The sequence below is a fragment of the Typha latifolia genome, chromosome 12 (genome assembly GCF_019914945.1).
Source record: "Typha latifolia isolate L0001 chromosome 12, TyphaL0001v2, whole genome shotgun sequence".
NCBI lineage: Eukaryota > Viridiplantae > Streptophyta > Magnoliopsida > Poales > Typhaceae > Typha > Typha latifolia.
Genome location: NC_133097.1, coordinates 5,405,855 through 5,423,048, shown reverse-complemented (window position 1 = coordinate 5,423,048; position 17,194 = coordinate 5,405,855). Strand labels below are relative to the sequence as shown.

The 17,194-nt window shown below is 35.4% G+C and overlaps 1 protein-coding gene across 3 annotated transcripts; it reads left to right on the top strand.

Moving 5' to 3' along the window:
* Positions 1–8,958: 8,958 nt before the first annotated feature.
* LOC140798786 (putative E3 ubiquitin-protein ligase RF298) lies at positions 8,959–16,941 on the top strand. Of its 3 annotated transcripts, none has more exons than XM_073152830.1 (4): positions 8,959–9,096; positions 9,280–9,320; positions 9,396–11,434; positions 16,092–16,941. In XM_073152830.1, exons 3-4 carry the CDS (start codon positions 9,425–9,427, stop codon positions 16,611–16,613), a joined length of 2,532 nt encoding a protein of 843 aa, XP_073008931.1. In that variant the 5' UTR covers positions 8,959–9,096; positions 9,280–9,320; positions 9,396–9,424; the 3' UTR covers positions 16,614–16,941. The 3 variants fall into 3 exon arrangements, with proteins under 3 accessions (XP_073008931.1, XP_073008932.1, XP_073008933.1); XM_073152832.1 differs by having other exon boundaries at positions 9,002–9,192; XM_073152831.1 differs by having other exon boundaries at positions 9,280–11,434.
* Positions 16,942–17,194: the final 253 nt, after the last annotated feature.

Genomic DNA, 17,194 nt, shown 5'->3' with positions numbered 1-17,194 from the left:
GGCAATATGATAATAAGACTCTTATCCATTCACTTGGGATATATAATCTCATTCTCTTATAGATGTTATATCAGCTCATCTAAGAGAAGACATTCTATTTGGATTCCTAATCCGACCCATTATTTTATACCAAAATAATTAAATATATGTACAGAAAGAAAAGAATAGAAAAGAAAGAGAAATTAAAAAAAAAAAAGAGAATAAACAAAGACATTAGAATGCAAGCAACCTTCAAAGCCATTTGAACTTGTGTATCACTGTAGGAATGAGGGCCAGACCAGGAGATAAAACGTTCAAATAGCATCCTTAAAGACCTCAGGCTTTTCGAGTGTATCGAGAGAGAGAGAGAGAGAGAGAGAGAGAGAGAGAGTTAATAACATCACTAATAACAGTAATACGACTGGCTTAATTTAAAGTAACCCTCTTCCAACTAGCAAGTTTATTTTTAATTTTTGCAAGAAACTTCTCATGATCTTTAATTAGCAACCTCTTAGGAGAAATCTTAGCCCGAGGCGAGAGAAAGGAAAGCAACTTCCCTCATTTGAAGGACGTCTAAGATATCCGACTTACCAGCATTTGGAAAACTTTCAAGGGAAAAAACTTCTGAGTTTTTATTAAGTTACGGAACAATTCCTTCAAGCTATGAATTTATTGTAATAAGCAGTGCGCGCAACCGCAGGAAAATATTCAGCAAATATTTCTCTATATTTATGGAATTGATCCGTAACTCCCTGATATACGTTTTTCATATTTATGCCCTTCACAGATTCAAACTGCAACTGAGACGAAAATAAGATATATTATGGATGATGGTGGTGGTGACGGGTGGAGTAAAACTTTGGGTTATGGATGATAATGAAGATGAGGGTGGATGGTTGATGTTATTTAAGGGATAAAGACGAAGGAGAAGAAGTTGTCGAGATCCCAAAGAAGAGGGATGACTCGACAAACGAGGGAGATTAGAAGTTAGGAGAGACATTGCCAACGGTAGAGGTGGTAGGTTGGTGAAGAGGGAGGAGGGAGATTATGGTAGATAAAAGATAAAGAGGCAAGCAACTAATATTCTAATAGCATAATGATTTTGGCTGCCATCCATATCTTTATAGAGGCTAGCCAACAAGCCCTAATAACAATAACTAACCCTAATCCTAGTGGAATCCCGTCAATCGCGTTCGAACACACAAGAAATGTTCTCTATCGATGTGAACACGATGCATGTGTTCGAACATGGGATTCGAATATGCCCGACTGCGTTCGAACGCGCATTTTGCGTTATCTATTTTTGCAAACCTAATGCAGGCGCTCGCAATCGCAAAAGCGTTTGAATGCGATCCTTTCCATATTCGAACGCGACCTACATGAATTTTATTTTAATAAAAATAAATAACTAGTGCAATAAGAAAATATTCTAAAAAGATGTATCCGTTTTAACGATTAATACACATTTTTGTCAAATCAAAATACAGTTTGAAAATATGATTAATAGCTTAGCATGATGATCTATTGGCCTGAAATACAAGTAATAAATCATCTGCATACATCAAGAGTGAAACCCGATAATTCTTGTCGGCTGGTGAGGCTCATGAGCTCAGCTCGTTTAGAGATCGACTTGAGCTTGGCTCAAGCTCTAATTAAGTCAGCTTCCTCGAGCTGACTCTAACTAGATGCACCTTGTCTTATACGAGCCGAGCTAGAGTTAGCTTCCTCGAGCTCGGCTCGAACATGGCTCGATATATAATATGTGAGATGATATTATATATATATATAGACTAAAATAAATTTATAAATATTAGATAACATAGTTGGTTAAAATAAATTTAATTACCCGGCCGGTCTAGGTTCGAATCCTACCTACTAAATGCTATTTTTTTTTTCCATAAAGACTATTAGATGTTAGTCACATATCGGAACCGGCCCATGTAAGCCCACGAGCCGTCAAGCCGAGACAAGCCGAACTTTTCCACCTCGAATTGAGCTCGAGTCGAGCTGAGCTGGGCCCAACTTACTCAAGCTCGGCTCGTTTACACCCCCCATTGATAATAATTATTTATGTAAAACTGAGAGATATCGTTAAGAAAGATAGTCTCCATGATTACAGCCGAGAAAATTTTCAAAATCTTCAAAATCATCAAAAAGAGGTAAGGGGATTGATAAAGATCACCTTGTCTAATACCCCTTTCGCCCTTGAACCACTGTGAGGAGGTACCATTCATATTAAAAGCAAAACTAACATATGAGATACAAATAATAATCCACTTAACAAACAAAATCAGAAATCCCATTCTAGTCAAAACATCTAAAATAGCTTCCCATTTAACCTTATCATAGGCTTTTTCAAGGTCAATAACCATGATGAATTGCTTATTTTTGTCACAACGATTAATGGATTGAGCTATTTCCTGCACATTTGCAATGTTATCATGGATTTGTCTACACGCCACAAAGGTTGTCTGCTAAGGAATAATAATATTTTCTAAGATAGACTTCATCCTCTCTGCGGCTAATTTAGCCAAAATTCTATAAATAATATTACAAAGAAAAATAGGCCTATAGTTGATGACACAAGCCATATTAGCCTACTTGGGAATTAGGGTGATGAATGTCTGCCCCTAGCTTAGATGGAGGGTACAACTAATTTGAAAGAAAGTCAAGAACTTACTAACATCTCTCCCGGTAATATTGGTCTCCAGCTCCATCATCACAGAGTCTTCAAAGCACTCTTTCTTTTACCCCAAGGGGTTCCACCGTCTTGGTAGTGTCTGTTTAGTGTCTTTTGAAGTTACTCTTGCTTTTGCAACGGCTAAGTAGAGGTCCAATATTGACAAAGTAATGAGCCCTCGGGATTGCTCGTTGCTGAGCCCTCAGGATAGCCAGGTCAACACGCTTATCAAGGGGAGTCAAAACATTATTGGTTGGCTGAGCTCCAGCCACCATAACCGACGACTCTAGAGAGACAACCTTGGCAACTTGAGCCCCCACAGGGATCTCAAGGTAGTCGGATCATCATCATTGACTAAACTAGCAGCAATAGTACTATAACCCTTGCGACCCTGTTTAGGAACCTAAATCCACAACCCAAAGGAATTCTATGGTAGAGCCTCATAGGGCACAACCAACCGAGCCTAATTGGGTAGATCTGGTGACGGGATTGCCACCTCCAAAGGAGCTTCAGCTAATTTCCAATGCTAGCTTAGGGTCGAATAGTTATTCAGGTTGTGTACAATGTAACCATAGCATAAGCATACCACTGGGAGATTCTCGTAGCCCACCGCTTGGAACAACTTTCGCCCCTCAGGTCCGACCTACGTGGATTGTTTAGGAGAGCTGATTAAATCAATCTCTATACACACTTAGGCAAACTTACCTCTGGTCCTAGCCTTATTATAGGCATCGATTTTAATGGGGCACCCTTTAATAGAGGCTTTTGCTAATATTTTTTTATTACCCACATGGACCCTCTAAAGTAAGAAAATTTCACATATACCCGCTTTGAACCAAGGAAGAGAACTAATTATGTGGACCTTCAAACCAAAACCTTTTCGTTTAGGGGCTGCATATTGTAAATAAAAAGTTCAGAAAGCGTAAGTGAAAATGGTGATAATTTAGGAGGTCTAAATGAAACTATCTATTTACTTAATCCATATAATGATTGGAATGACGTAGTGCTTATATTAAACTGACTTTTAGAGAAAGTTTGATGGTAATAATGGAAAGAAAGAAATAATAGAATCTAGAATGAGGCCTTAATGAAAAATTAATATTTTAATAATCAGTTTAAAATAGTTACACATTTAAGTTCCTATTTTTTTTTACATAAAATAGAGAGTATCCAGGTGGCATGCTAGCCAGACTAAGGTGATGGTGGTGAGTTGGCAGCCAGCTAAGATTTAGAGAAAGTTTGGTGGTAATTATGGAAAGAAAGAAATAATAGAATCTAGAATGAGGCCTTAATAAAAAAATATTAATTTAAAAATTGCTTTAAAATATTTACACATTTAAATTTATTTTTCTCTCTACGTAAAATAGAAAGTATCCAAGTGGCATGCCAGCTAGCCTGGGTGATAGTGGTGAGTTGGCAGCCATCTAGCCTGGGGTGATAGTAGTGAGTTGGCAGCCAGCTTGCCTACGGTGACAGTAGTGAGTTGGCAGCCAGCTAGCCTGGGGTGACAGTAGTGAGTTGGCAGCCAGCTAAGATTTAGAGACATCGAACATTTCAATGTGTTTAAATGATATAAACCTACTCGCACTATTAGATTCTCTATGCTCTTTCTTTCTTCCTCGCTCCTTTTCGTAATCCTAACCTAGAGAAAGAAAGCTAAACTTAGTAAATTTCTTTCTTCCCCACTCTTACTAGCTCTTCCGATCAGTTTCTTTCTTCCCTACTCCCACAAGCTCTTCCTTCCCCACTAGCGCGAGCTTTAATTTCCAGTGAATTTCACCCAAAAAGGTATATTATCAAGATCGCTCTTACTTTTTTCCCTTCTATCTTTTTTAGAATTACTAATCAATCTGTTTTTTTTCTTTTTATGAAATTAGATTGTGGAATTTGAGATGGCAATTATTACTTTTGATATAATTTTTTTTTGGTTATGATCCTGTGGTAGATCATGAGATTTAGTTATTATGATAAATTGGTTTAGTTCATGGTAGAAATTTGGTTAGATTATATGATGGTTGTTATGTGATGATTATGCGTGTAGTAAAGAAATTATTTATGCTTGTGGTGTGGATTATAGGGTTTGAGATGAATAAATTCCTTTACCTAGAAGCTTGTTTTGCATATTTTTTTACTCTCTCTATAAGGCTGTCAAATACTTGTTTGTTAGTTACTTTGTACACAACTGTGGATGATTATTCAAATAAACAATCTTTTTTGGCTGAGGAGCTGATGATATTGTTTTACTTTGAAATTCTGACATATTCAGAATAGTTAACAATCATAATTGAGAGCTAGATAGTTTACATAATAAATTATTGAACTTTAGATGTACTACATGATAGAGATAGCATTTATGACCATATTTGAAACTTAGTTCTTATTTAAACAAATATTCTTCTATTGGAGTATTACATTGGCAAAGTTCTCTAGCTCATACCATCATCATCATCATCGTCGTCTTCAGCCTCAAGGAGAGTGTCAATATTATCCTCGTAGGACACATCTAAGTAGTCAAGAAAGTCATTGTTTACTATTGCTTCATTTATAATATAGTAATTTTCTTTAGTTTATTATACTAATATGATAATTTCAATCATACTTATCTCACTTAAACTCGGTTGTTGATAATCATCATCCACACCCTTAACATCGAAAGACTGAGTAGGTTCAACTGCATATTGATATTACAACATACTAACATTTGTTGAAACGTAATGCGTGATGATTTATTAGGTGGAGTGCTTTTATTGGTGATACAAACCACCTAAGTGGTACTCTAGCTCTAATACCAATTGGTACGAATCAGCTTGATTTGATTCATAATAGTTTCTAGACATATTTGAAAAAGAAACTTTTAAAGGCAATTATGTAAAATTTATGTTATCGCTCTTAAGAGAGCTTTCCAGCAAATCCAAGACCTTAGGATTTGACTGATTAGATCTTAAGATATCGATCAAATAGTAGTTGAAGGTCATAGTACGTGCAGTATTGCAAATTAGAGGATAACCGAGAGAAAAAAAAAAGATGAAGGAGAGGAGGCCAACCCGACCCTTAGGGACAAAGGTAGTGTGCTCAACGAGGAAGATTACGGGATGGATGAGACCATTCCAATGGAAGAGGTGGCGTTGATTGGTAAAGAAGGAAGAGGGAGGAGTTGTATCCTTAAGCTAAAATGAGAGGGAGGAGATGGGGTGACAATGGCTTAAGTCAATAATCATTTCTTAATTCATTGATTCATTAAATTAGAGCTGCACTTAACTATATATATAGAGGCTAACCCTAACTTGACTCGTATTAAAATTTATCTTAAGGGTTTACATTAGAGATAAATATAACTTAGCTAAATTAGTCTTCCTTATTCTTTTCAGATTAATTTTTCGTTTCGCCACAGATAGAATTTTGAAGAAACTTTAAATACAAAAATTCTAGGTATTTGATACATTTTCTTGAAGCTTCATCATTGTCTATAAGCATGGTAAAAAAGTTTCTTTAATTAATAGATATCTTATACTTAATCTCTAAATCATACTTTTCCTTAGTTTGGTAACGTATAACTTTTCATATAATTATTGATAGATATAATTATCATCTTAATTTTGTCTTGCCTTTTTCATATTTCAACTCTTGCAAACCACCATAAAAAATAATGTTAAGAACAACACTCTAGTAACAACAAAATTGCTACTTTGTTATTATTTTAAAGCCTAAAATATTCAAAATTATAAATACAATATACAGGAAATTCAAATTAAATTTTGATAAGCATAGATCTAGATTAGAAATTGAAATGTAAAATTAGCACAGATTTATATTAGAAATTGGAATGTACAATCGGTATAGATCTAGATAAATACAAAATCACGATGCTAAATTTAAGTGTTAAATCTAAATTGGAAACTTGTAACTATTTAAGTGCAAAATTTGGATTGTAACAATCAAATCTAAGTGCTAAAAAACTCTTATAAAAATCACAGAAAAATTGACAAACTGCAAAAGAAAAGTAAACCAAATCTACTATAAGAAAAACCTAATTTACTCATGTAATCATAATATACCAAAATTTATTACACTTTATCTAAATAATAAAAAAATGAGCATAACCTACTCTCTATTCATGTAATCAATATCTATCACAAATTTTCTTAATTTATTCTAAAATGATAAAGAGATGAAAATAAAAAGAGGAGGTAAAAAGAGTAGGTAGAGAAAGGAGAGAGAGATATGGAGAGATCTTAATAATGTACCTTATAGGAAGGAGAGAGGAGAAGAGCTTCTGAAGAGCTTCTTCTTTAGGGCTTTTTAACCAAATGTTTGTAGAGGTATAATTTTCGAGTGACAAAGAGCTTGATTTTGGAACGAGATTTGCTACACGTGGCTAACAAAAAGAGAGAGTGGAGAGAGTGGGAAGCGAGAGAAAGAGCAATGAGAGAGAAATAGAATAGGGAAGATGGTTAACCGCAGTAGGGTTGGGTGGGGTTAGGTCGCAAAGACCATAGCGGTTATATAAAGGCACTGGAAGTTTCAATATCTCTAGTTGGATTTTCTGTGGTTTAGTCTAAGAGGTTGAACTACTAAAGAGGCTGAAAGTTTCAACGTCTTTATAAACACCATCTTCCCCATCCTAGCTGGCTTGCCACTTTGGAGTCTCTAATTTATTTGAAAATCTAAATGTGTAAATAATTTAAACTATATATTAAAGAGTAAATTTTATTAAAATAATATTAAATAAAAAGTCATTAAGGAGCATTTTCCTTCATGAGATCGAGAGATAGTAGACATTTATTTATCATTTGACAGTTATATATTATAGTAGAATTAGAATTTGAAGATAGTACCACCATAATATCCCTTGTTTGCTTCGAGTTTAAGGATCCCCCTAAACTGGTTCAGGGACTCCTTACCTGATTTAGTAATTAATTTTTTTTAATTTTTTTATATATCTTACTAAGTTCACTCTCCAAAAAATTAAGATTAAAAAATAAGATCAACTAATCAAGTTTAGGACTTAGCATCAAATCAAACAAGACTCTAGCAACATCTATTCGGGCAAGAGTTTTCTTATCTCTCTCTCTCTCTCTCTCTTTGAAAATGCTCTTGTTGGTGAGTCCTTGACTCTTCTAGAGGGACTCAAAGACTTTTTTGATCTCAATCTTTACTTGCCAAGATGGATCTTTTAATGACTCGTTTCTTCTTTGGGGGCAAGAGTAGTTCTTTACCCTTTTTCTAATTGTTAAATAATATGTTTACGGATTCTTTGATAAAAAAAAGAGTTAGAATATTTTATCCCTTATACTTATGCCCAAAACTATTATACTCTCCTGTATTTTAAAAAGTCTTACACTAGTATTTGTAATTACGACTAAATTAAAATCGTCTATTTTTTTGTCAAAATTAATGGAGTGCGCCCAATGCTCATGTCATTTTATTAGGCAAAATAGACGAATTTTTTATCTAATTTTTTTAACCTCATATTTGTCTTCTTCCTCGATGATAACTATCAAACTTTATAAAAACTAGGTTTAATAAAACTTAGTATATAGTTAGCACAATCTAGAAAGTAAAAGAATGAAATGTGTGGGTAGTATTTGAAGAGAAAGAAATGCTTATATAAGAGGGAAATAACTTTTTTGTCCATAAAAAATTAAAAATGGAGGGAATTCATCCCGCAATTTAATTTTTAAAATTCTTTAGGTGTGCTTCGCAATTTGAATGAAAAAGCTAACCGTTTCATTTTACTCGTAAGTATCGAAAATTAATTTGAGACTTTTTGAAGTTAGATGGTAAAGTGATTTTGGTCATAGAGTAAAATGTATTTAATAAAAAAAAACATAATATCCTAATTCTGTCCGGCCTTATGAGCCCTTACGTGAGAGTTTCGTGATGGATTCAGATGTTATAGATAAGAATCCTAAATAGTTAGGCCATTAAATTGATAGATAAGATTATTCGAATTATGAGATTAAATTCATATTAAGATCCAATCCAATCCAAATCCAAAGCTCCACAAAAATTGTAGATCCATTGATTCAGACTCATTGGGCCACAACATCATGGTCTAAGTACATTGCAACCCTAGCTCATTGCATCACAACATTATTAGAAATAAGTATATTGTAAGATACTCTATATACATAGTGGTGTTATGTCACATTAGTTTTGTCACAGACTCTATAGGTATCAACCAAAATAAGAGATACCCGGAGAGGAAAGGACAAAAGAAACTAAGAAAAAAAAAGAGAGAAAAAAGAAAAAAAAAAGAAAAAGAAAAAGAAAAAGAAATTATAAAAGGAAGAGGTGATCTTTCTTCGGTCGCTCCTCTCATCGCCTCCTCAACCTCTTCCTCTCTTTCTCTCTCTCTCTCTCTCTCTCTCTCTCTCTCTCCCGATTCTTTTCGTTCGACGCGTCCACCGATCGTCCAATCTCCATCTCTAGATTGGGTGGGTTCCGATCCATCTCCCAATTCTTATTTGATCCTTCTTCACGTCGATCGTCGGATTGCTCCTTCGATATGTATTTGGTCGATCGATTCGATTGTACTATCTGATGATCTGATGCGCAATTTCGATGCTTTTATGATCCTGGCTTTGCTTATTTTTGATCAAATTGATTTCTTGATGCAGGAAATTGACTCCTGAAAGCCCTAAATCTTCGCAACCTTAAGGTCAGTTTCCTAGCCGAGTTTATTGATTTCTTAGTTGCTTCGTTAATGTATTTGGATTTGATTGCCAATATATAGAGTTATCGAGAGAGAAACATATAGCAAGAATGGCCGCCATGGTTGCTAGAGGTAGCAGCAGTTCTCTTCCTTCTTTGTGTAATCAAGAAAGCGGGAGCAGGAATAAGAGGAAATTTAGAGCTGATCCACCTGTCGCCGATGCGAGTCCTCTTGCTCGGCCATTTCAGTCAGAATGCCCCAACTTTGAATTGTTCCAAACGGAGAAAGCTCCGGAGAATTTCAATCTCGAACACCTTGCGAGCGTCTGCGATATGTGTAAGACGCTTATGTGTGGTCCCAAAGATGGTATAGAATTGGAGGACTTCCAAGATGCAGATTGGAGTGACCTTACAGAAACCCAGCTTGAGGAGATCTTGCTGGGTAATTTGGACACAATTTTTAAGAATTCAATCAAGATAATCTCCTCTTATGGGTACACTGAGGAGGTAGCGATGAAGGCCATATTGAGTTCAGGGCTTCATTGCGGCTGTAAGGATGCTGTGTCCAGCATTGTGGATAATGCATTGGCATTGCTGAGGAGCGGGCAGGAGATAGATCCTTCTCCAATGGATAACTTTTCTGAAGACTTGCAGAAGTTGGAGAGGGATGTTCTGGCAGACATGGTGAATGTAGTTAGAGAGGTCCAACCATTCTTTAGCACAGGTGATGCAATGTGGTGCTTGCTAATATGTGACATGAATGTCTCCCATGCCTGTGCGATTGACGGCAATCCTTTGAATGGTATAGGAAATGATGATACATCAAGCAGTCCCATTACAAACCAATTGCAATTGGATTCTACTTTTAATACTGGGACTTCTCCAGCTATTCCTGAATCTGTTGTTAGTAGACCAGAGAGGCTGAGAGCCAGTTTGCCTTTTCAAAGGGATATGCAACCTGAAGTGCCTAAAGTGCTTGGGGTCCCAAGCTTACCATACGGGAAGTTTTCAGTCTCAAGCGATGTGCAAAGCAAGATTTCAAATCTTAAGCTGACAGAAAATCCAATTACTTCACCTGATCAAGTGGAGAAGTCTTCTTCTCCCTCTGTCTCTAAAACTCTACTAGAAGAGAAGCCAGTTAGCAGAATGGTACATCTAAGAAGTTCTAAGAAGGAATCAATTCTTCAAGAGAAAATCCATCTTGAAAAGAGTTACCGAGCATTGGGATCTAAAGCAGCTTCAAGAGCATGCAAGCACAGTGGTTCGGGTAAAATGATGTCAGATAGAAAGTATAAGTGTACTTCAGATTCTAAAGGTTTAAATCTAAAGAGCTCACTAAAGGTAGACAAAGTAATGGGGTTGAGTACATCACAAGCAGATGTGACACTTAATCCTGCTTTTCCTGCTGGACTTTCTTCCAATTCATCATTCAACACAAAATCAATTAGTCCATCTCTGATGCCAATGGCAAACACTGAACTCTCATTATCACTACCATCTACAAGCAGCTGTCCTAGTGCCAAACAGGATAGTAGTGTTGAGGCTCCAGATAATGTCACATATGATAAGATTTGCAAGGACTGGGTTCCGAAAGACAAGAAAGATGAGTTAGTCTTAAATCTAGTCCCATATAAGAGAGAATTGCAGGCTCAAATACAGGATTGGATAGACTGGGCTCAGCTGAAGGTGATGCAGGCTGCCCGTAGGTTGGCAAAAGACAAGGATGAGCTCCAATCCCTCAGGCAAGAAAAGGAAGAAGTGAGGCGTCTTCAGGAAGAGAGGCAGAATTTAGAAGAAAGTACCAGGAAGAAGCTTACAGAGATGGAAACAGCAATAGCAAAGGCTAGTGGCCAAGTTGAAAGAGCTAATGCTGCTGCTCGACGGCTTGAAGTCGAAAATGCTCAACTTAGGCTTGAAATGGAAGCTGCAAAGTTGCAGGCAGCAGAATCAGCAGCTAATTGTCAGGAACTTTCATGGAAGGAAGCAAAGACTCTTAAGAAATTTCAGTCATGGGAAACACAGAGGGCCTTGTTGCAGGAGGAGCTTGTGACTGAAAAGCATAACCTATCTCAGCAACAGCGGAAACTCGAACAAGCTAAAGAGCAACAAGAACATTTACAGGTAACTCCTTTTTTTAACCTCTCCAAAATCTTTTTTTTTTTTCAATCTATTTTGTTAGTCATGTGTATTAGATGCTATAGTTGATGGCAGTTAAGTTACTTAGTCCTTGATCTGTATTTGGTTCGTCTTGATATACTTCTCATGCAGAAAAGGTATAATGTTTGGCTAATTCTGACATATTTGATGATGAAATAAGCTACTGGAGTCATGATAGTTGACGATATACTTAAAACATAACATGCCTAAATTTGTAGATTATTAACTATTAAGCTAAAGAAAAGATGCTCTGGATATGTAGAGTTACAGTATTTATTACCATCTCCTTGTTTCACTTGAAACTTGTCCGATCCATTTTCCTGGCACTACTCTTCACCATTTGTGCAATCTGAAATCTTTAGTTAATATGGATGGAAACTATTGTGATCGTTGCATCTAACTATCTGCATTGTAAGATTATTAATCTATTATAATTTGAATCATTTCATTCTTTCCAAATTGAGGCCCCTGCTTTTTTTGTTCACATTGCAGGATTTACCTTACTGTACTATACCAGGTACAGTATACCCAAATAGCACATTATGTCTTTCCCATGTTGGGGGCCAGCTTTTTTTAGTTCTGACCCTTCACCCTCTTTCCAAGGTGTAGATGCAGCTATACTGTGCTCATCTATGGTTTGTGAAGCATAGGTTTAGGCTAGGGCGTGATACCATGAAGAAGGAACTCAAGGTGTTTTATACTTCAAATCAAGAAACAGAAGGCAACAGCCTTCTGTTTCTTGATTTGAAGTATAAAGTAGTGTGGTGTTTTATATATGTTTAAAGGAATGGTATCCACTATCCAGTCATTTAAATTTTATTTTTAAAATTTTATTTTTAATGTAACATAATATTATTAGAATGATGCATTTCTGTTAGGTTGCTATAAACTTAGGAAGTATCTTGAGTATTAACAAAAGAACAAAGTGCTGGATTTAGAGAGTGAAAAGGTAGGACTTGAATCACAATATCGTCAGAACGTAGTGTGCTAAATAGTAAATACCGTTGTCCCTGAATGATAAACTGGCTTTAAATTAAGGATGGTTCTTAAGCAAAAGAATAAAACATATTTGTGACTTTGTGTTGACAGCCTTGTGGTTGAGACCTGTTTCTCAACTATTGAGAAAACAATATATCACATTATTATAGTAAGAGTATTTATTTGGGATGACATTTTGCACATGCAAGAAGGTTCTAGAGTTGTACAATCTTCTGTGTTAGCCTACTTTTGGGTATTCTAAGCCTTTAGAATACATCTAATACTGGTGATTTTGATTTCAAGACTTCCATCCTGAGATTTGAAGCTAGGTGTCTTCTCTCTAGTCAACACTATTATATAGATGCTCCGACATATAGTACATATTTGATTGCATATAGACTAATAGAATCTAGATTATCCTCGGATAGTCTAATCCTATATCCCATTGAGATGATTATTGTTCTCAAAGGTTGTATCCATTTATTAAGTAGATCAAATGGGTTTCGTATTCTCATGATCACATGCTGAATTTCTATCCAGTAGAGCTGCAATATTTATATATATATATATATATATATACCCATATCGGTAAAGATTTCTAGAACATACAGAATAACATATATAAAACATGTAGAATAGAGAAATTTATGCATCTATAAGTATAAAATAATGACATCCATATATACATATCAATCGTGATCTTCTGTTAAAGCATTTTCTAGGTTTTTCTTTATAATGTTTTTCTTATCTTTCATGAGACAGATTGAAACAATTGTATCCTATCTTTTTCTTTTCCTTCTGCAGAAAATTTTATTAACTGCATTATATTTGATTTACTAGGTTTTAATATTTGATATACACAAAAATAAGATAACTGTCTTTTAATCTGTTGCATTTAGTTTAAAAATAAAGGTTGTTTTTATCTAGTCCTTTATCATGCATTTTTTGAATCAAAATTTTATTGTTTTGTGTATACATATACCCCCCGCATGGACTGCCCTTCATGTAAGATTGTTCATGGTTTTATACTTTTGTGTGGCATAAGGTATATGATCAATTAGCTTACACATCTCTTTGTGGAGCCTATAGTAGCTCGAGAGTACTCCTATTTAGAGCTGTATAGACTACAAATCTTTATGTCTAGAATTGAATTCAGAATCATGATCAACCATGTGGCCCCAATGAGAGCTTAAGATACACGAAGCCTTAAATATTTAATTCTCAAATTCCAAACAAATAAAAGAACTAAATGTAATTAATTAATAAAACTTTTAAGGTCCAAACCCAACCATAGCGCACCCACAACACCTTGGGTTGGGCCCTCCCTTGGCCTAACCATCGAGCTCACCCAAACCCAAATTGGGTTTAGGCATAAAGATTAGAGTATACCTGTGAAGGGTACTAGTTGACTCACGGGTGAGTTGGGTGGTCTTCGCTTGCTCCGGTGATGCTCTAGTGGCTCGAATCTAATGACTCAAATGAAGAAGAAGAAAGAGGAAAAGAGGTGACAACAGTATTGGGAGGAGGGCTTGGATTTTTAATTTTCATAGATAAGGATTTTTAGGGTGACTAAACAGGTTGAATTCAAACTAGTTCATTTATGTAGCTTACTAGCTCTTAATAGTTTTGTGAAGTTTGTTTGGCAGTGCTCTTAGGTTGATCTCAACATGAGCACATTAGAGATTCAGCCTGTAGTGTTTGATTGAAGCTAAAAGACTACACTACTCTTATGTGGTGGATGGAGACGTACCTGTTGCACAAGTACAAAACTGTCTTAAGGAGCATATTGATTTTCCACACACAACGAGATGCAAGGCTCAGTGCAACTATGATAGTCTATATTTATATAATAGTAATTTTTTTGTTACTAATGAGGTTTGTCAAGACAAGTTGAATCAATCAGCAGCACCATAACTATATTTACAATCAGCCCTAGAGTAATAACCAGTTGATGGACCTAACATGGTCAGAAATATTTTTTTGAAGTTTTACATGTCGAGAATGTGAGCTTGCAACATCACTACACCAGAACATCATTATATTTTGTTTTGAAACCTTTATGTTACAGTAACTAGTTTTTTAGTTGCTCCTAGTAAGACATTTAGATGTATTTTTCTGTGTCTTTATTTGGTCCCTTTTTATCATATCTGCAGTTGCCTAGCCTAGTGATGTTTGTCTTTTGTATTGAGCTGTTAGGTTTCTTTCTAGCAAATTAGACCTACATCATTTTAGCACATTATACCTAGTTATCCATATTAGAGAGCCCAGGAATGAAAATTTGGGGTTCAATTTGACTATCAGAGCTTAGGAGCTTTCTTCTTTCCTTTCTACAATGCCCTATTAGATTGGCCATTTTGAGTAGAAGTGATTAAAAACCTAAGCTCCAATATTGAATATTCAGAAAACCAAAAAAGATGACTCAGTTAACAAAAGAGGAAGTAAGTCAAAAGGTTTAAATTTAGGTGTACTGGTAAGAGACCAAATAAAATGTGGACTTGAAAGTAAAACCAAGCCAATATTACAATGACTTACAATAAAGAAACTATGAAAGTGATTGTGTAGAAGAAAGAAATCTTGTAAATGTGTGGAACTAACTAGGTGACTTGATTTTTCCAAAAATGTGAAGTAAATATTTAGAACATGGCAATGAAGGACACATGCAAGCCTGCATATATGGCAAATGTATGAAGTACATAATACGTGGCATATAGAGCTTTGAACCTCCTGCTTTAAGATGAAGGTTGGAAAACCACAATCTTGACTAATAAATGTTATGTTAGAGTCTGTGTGTCAGTCAGGCATCAAATAATCTCAAGAAAGATGATGTTTTTGGTATGACAGAGTATGATAAGATCATGACAAAAAAAAATGTAGTAAATATTTGGAACATGACAATGAACATGGGCACATGCATGCCAGCATACATAATACATGTATGAAGTACATCATATGTACTGTATCAAGCTTAGATACTCCTTTATTACAAAACCAGAGACTTGACAATAAATGTGATATTAGTATTTGGATGATTAGAATCATTTTTCATTTACAAGCTAGATGATGCTAAAACTCAGTACTGTCATATGTTATTTTTTTCCTCTAGTCATGTCACACTCACACCTTTTAGCTTACCTCATATATGTAACTTGATTTTTCAACTTCTATTCCCTGAATGAAGTAAGGTGTAAACTCCTTTATATTACACTCCATTTTATTTATCATATGGATATGCCAAGTTTGATGATCTGCTTTGCTTGTGGATCCTTGATAGGACATCCTCTCAAAAGCCATGTGCATAAGTAGATACCTGCCTAAGCACATATGTATATAGGAGGGAATTATATTGATCTGTTTAAAAGTTAATGCTCTGTTGATCTGGAATGAGAAAAAATGGTTTGAAATTGGAAAGAAAATGTTAAGTTGCAGTATGAAAAAACTAGGGTACCGGTCCAAATATATATAAACAAGATAAGACACTGCTTTTACATTTCCTTTTCCCTGTATTTGAAGGTTTCGTTTCTGCTCTATTGCCTTTTTTTTGTCTCATTTTGAACCTTTACAGGTCTTGTGTTTTTCATTTAGGATCTTCTATTTCACTAAATTGGTGGCTTTTACTTCTGATTATGCCCTTTGCATCTTGCAGTCTAGGTGGAGACAAGAAGAAAACTTGAAGAATGAAGCAATAACTCTGGCCAATTCAGAAAGGAAAGAGCGTGAACAAATTGAAACTTCGGTAAAATCACAGGAAAATATATTGATGTTAAAAGCAGAAAATGATTCTCAAAGGTACAAACTAGATATTCGAGGGCTTGAACAGAAGATTTCACAATTGAGGTCATCAATGGATTCTTCAAAGATTGCGGCACTACGATGGAGTACAGATAGAAGCTATGCTTCCCAGCTCTCAGATGGAAGGAAGAATGGGAACTCCCAATTTCTTGTCAAGGCTATGGATTCTCAGGAATTGGGATTGGATGATATACAGCGAGAAAGAGAATGTGTTATGTGCTTGACTGAGGAGATGGCGGTCGTTTTCCTTCCTTGTGCACACCAAGTTGTTTGCACAAAATGCAATGAGCTTCATGAAAAGCAGGGTATGAGAGATTGTCCTTCTTGCAGAACCCCTATTCAGCGAAGGATTTGTGTCCGTTCTGCTGATTCTTAGGTTGCATATACCTTGGCATCGCAGTTAAGAATCAAGAATAAATATATCTGTGGGACCGATAAATGAATAATGCATCCTTAAGACATTACATATTGGGTTTGAAACAGTCAAAATCTCAACGAGTTGCTGAGTATTCTAGTGCGTATTATGTTCCATTTTCTGATCAGGATCATAGTTTGAAACTTTGAATGAAAGTTGCTCAGAATGAGAACTTATACCTTCACATATTGAGTGAGATACTACATTCACTGAACAGTCAAAGTGGATGTATCTTTGTTGATCATGAATATAAGGTGGTAATGGTAATTACAACTATTGGATGTTTCAAGTGATTTTGTCAAATACTACTTGAATTCTCAGTTATTCCTTCTATAGCCACGATCAAGTCTTTTGAGTTTTTGACTATTTTAAGTCTTGTGCCTACTTTTTTTTACACGTTTTAATTAATTTCAAATTTTAAATACGAGACTAAGTATGTTTAGAAATCGTTAACTAGTCAGCGGTTTTCAAATATAAGTGGTTGATTGGATTATCAGCTTTCCAATATAAATCATTATATGAAAATATCAGAAATATAAGTT

Coding starts and splice junctions, on each gene's coding strand:
- LOC140798786 (XM_073152830.1), top strand. CDS start 9,425: ATGGCCGCCATGGTTGCTAGAGGTAGCAGCAGTTCTCTTCCTTCTTTG. Junction 11,435..16,091: donor AGCAACAAGAACATTTACAG/GTAACTCCTTTT, acceptor TGCATCTTGCAG/TCTAGGTGGAGACAAGAAGA.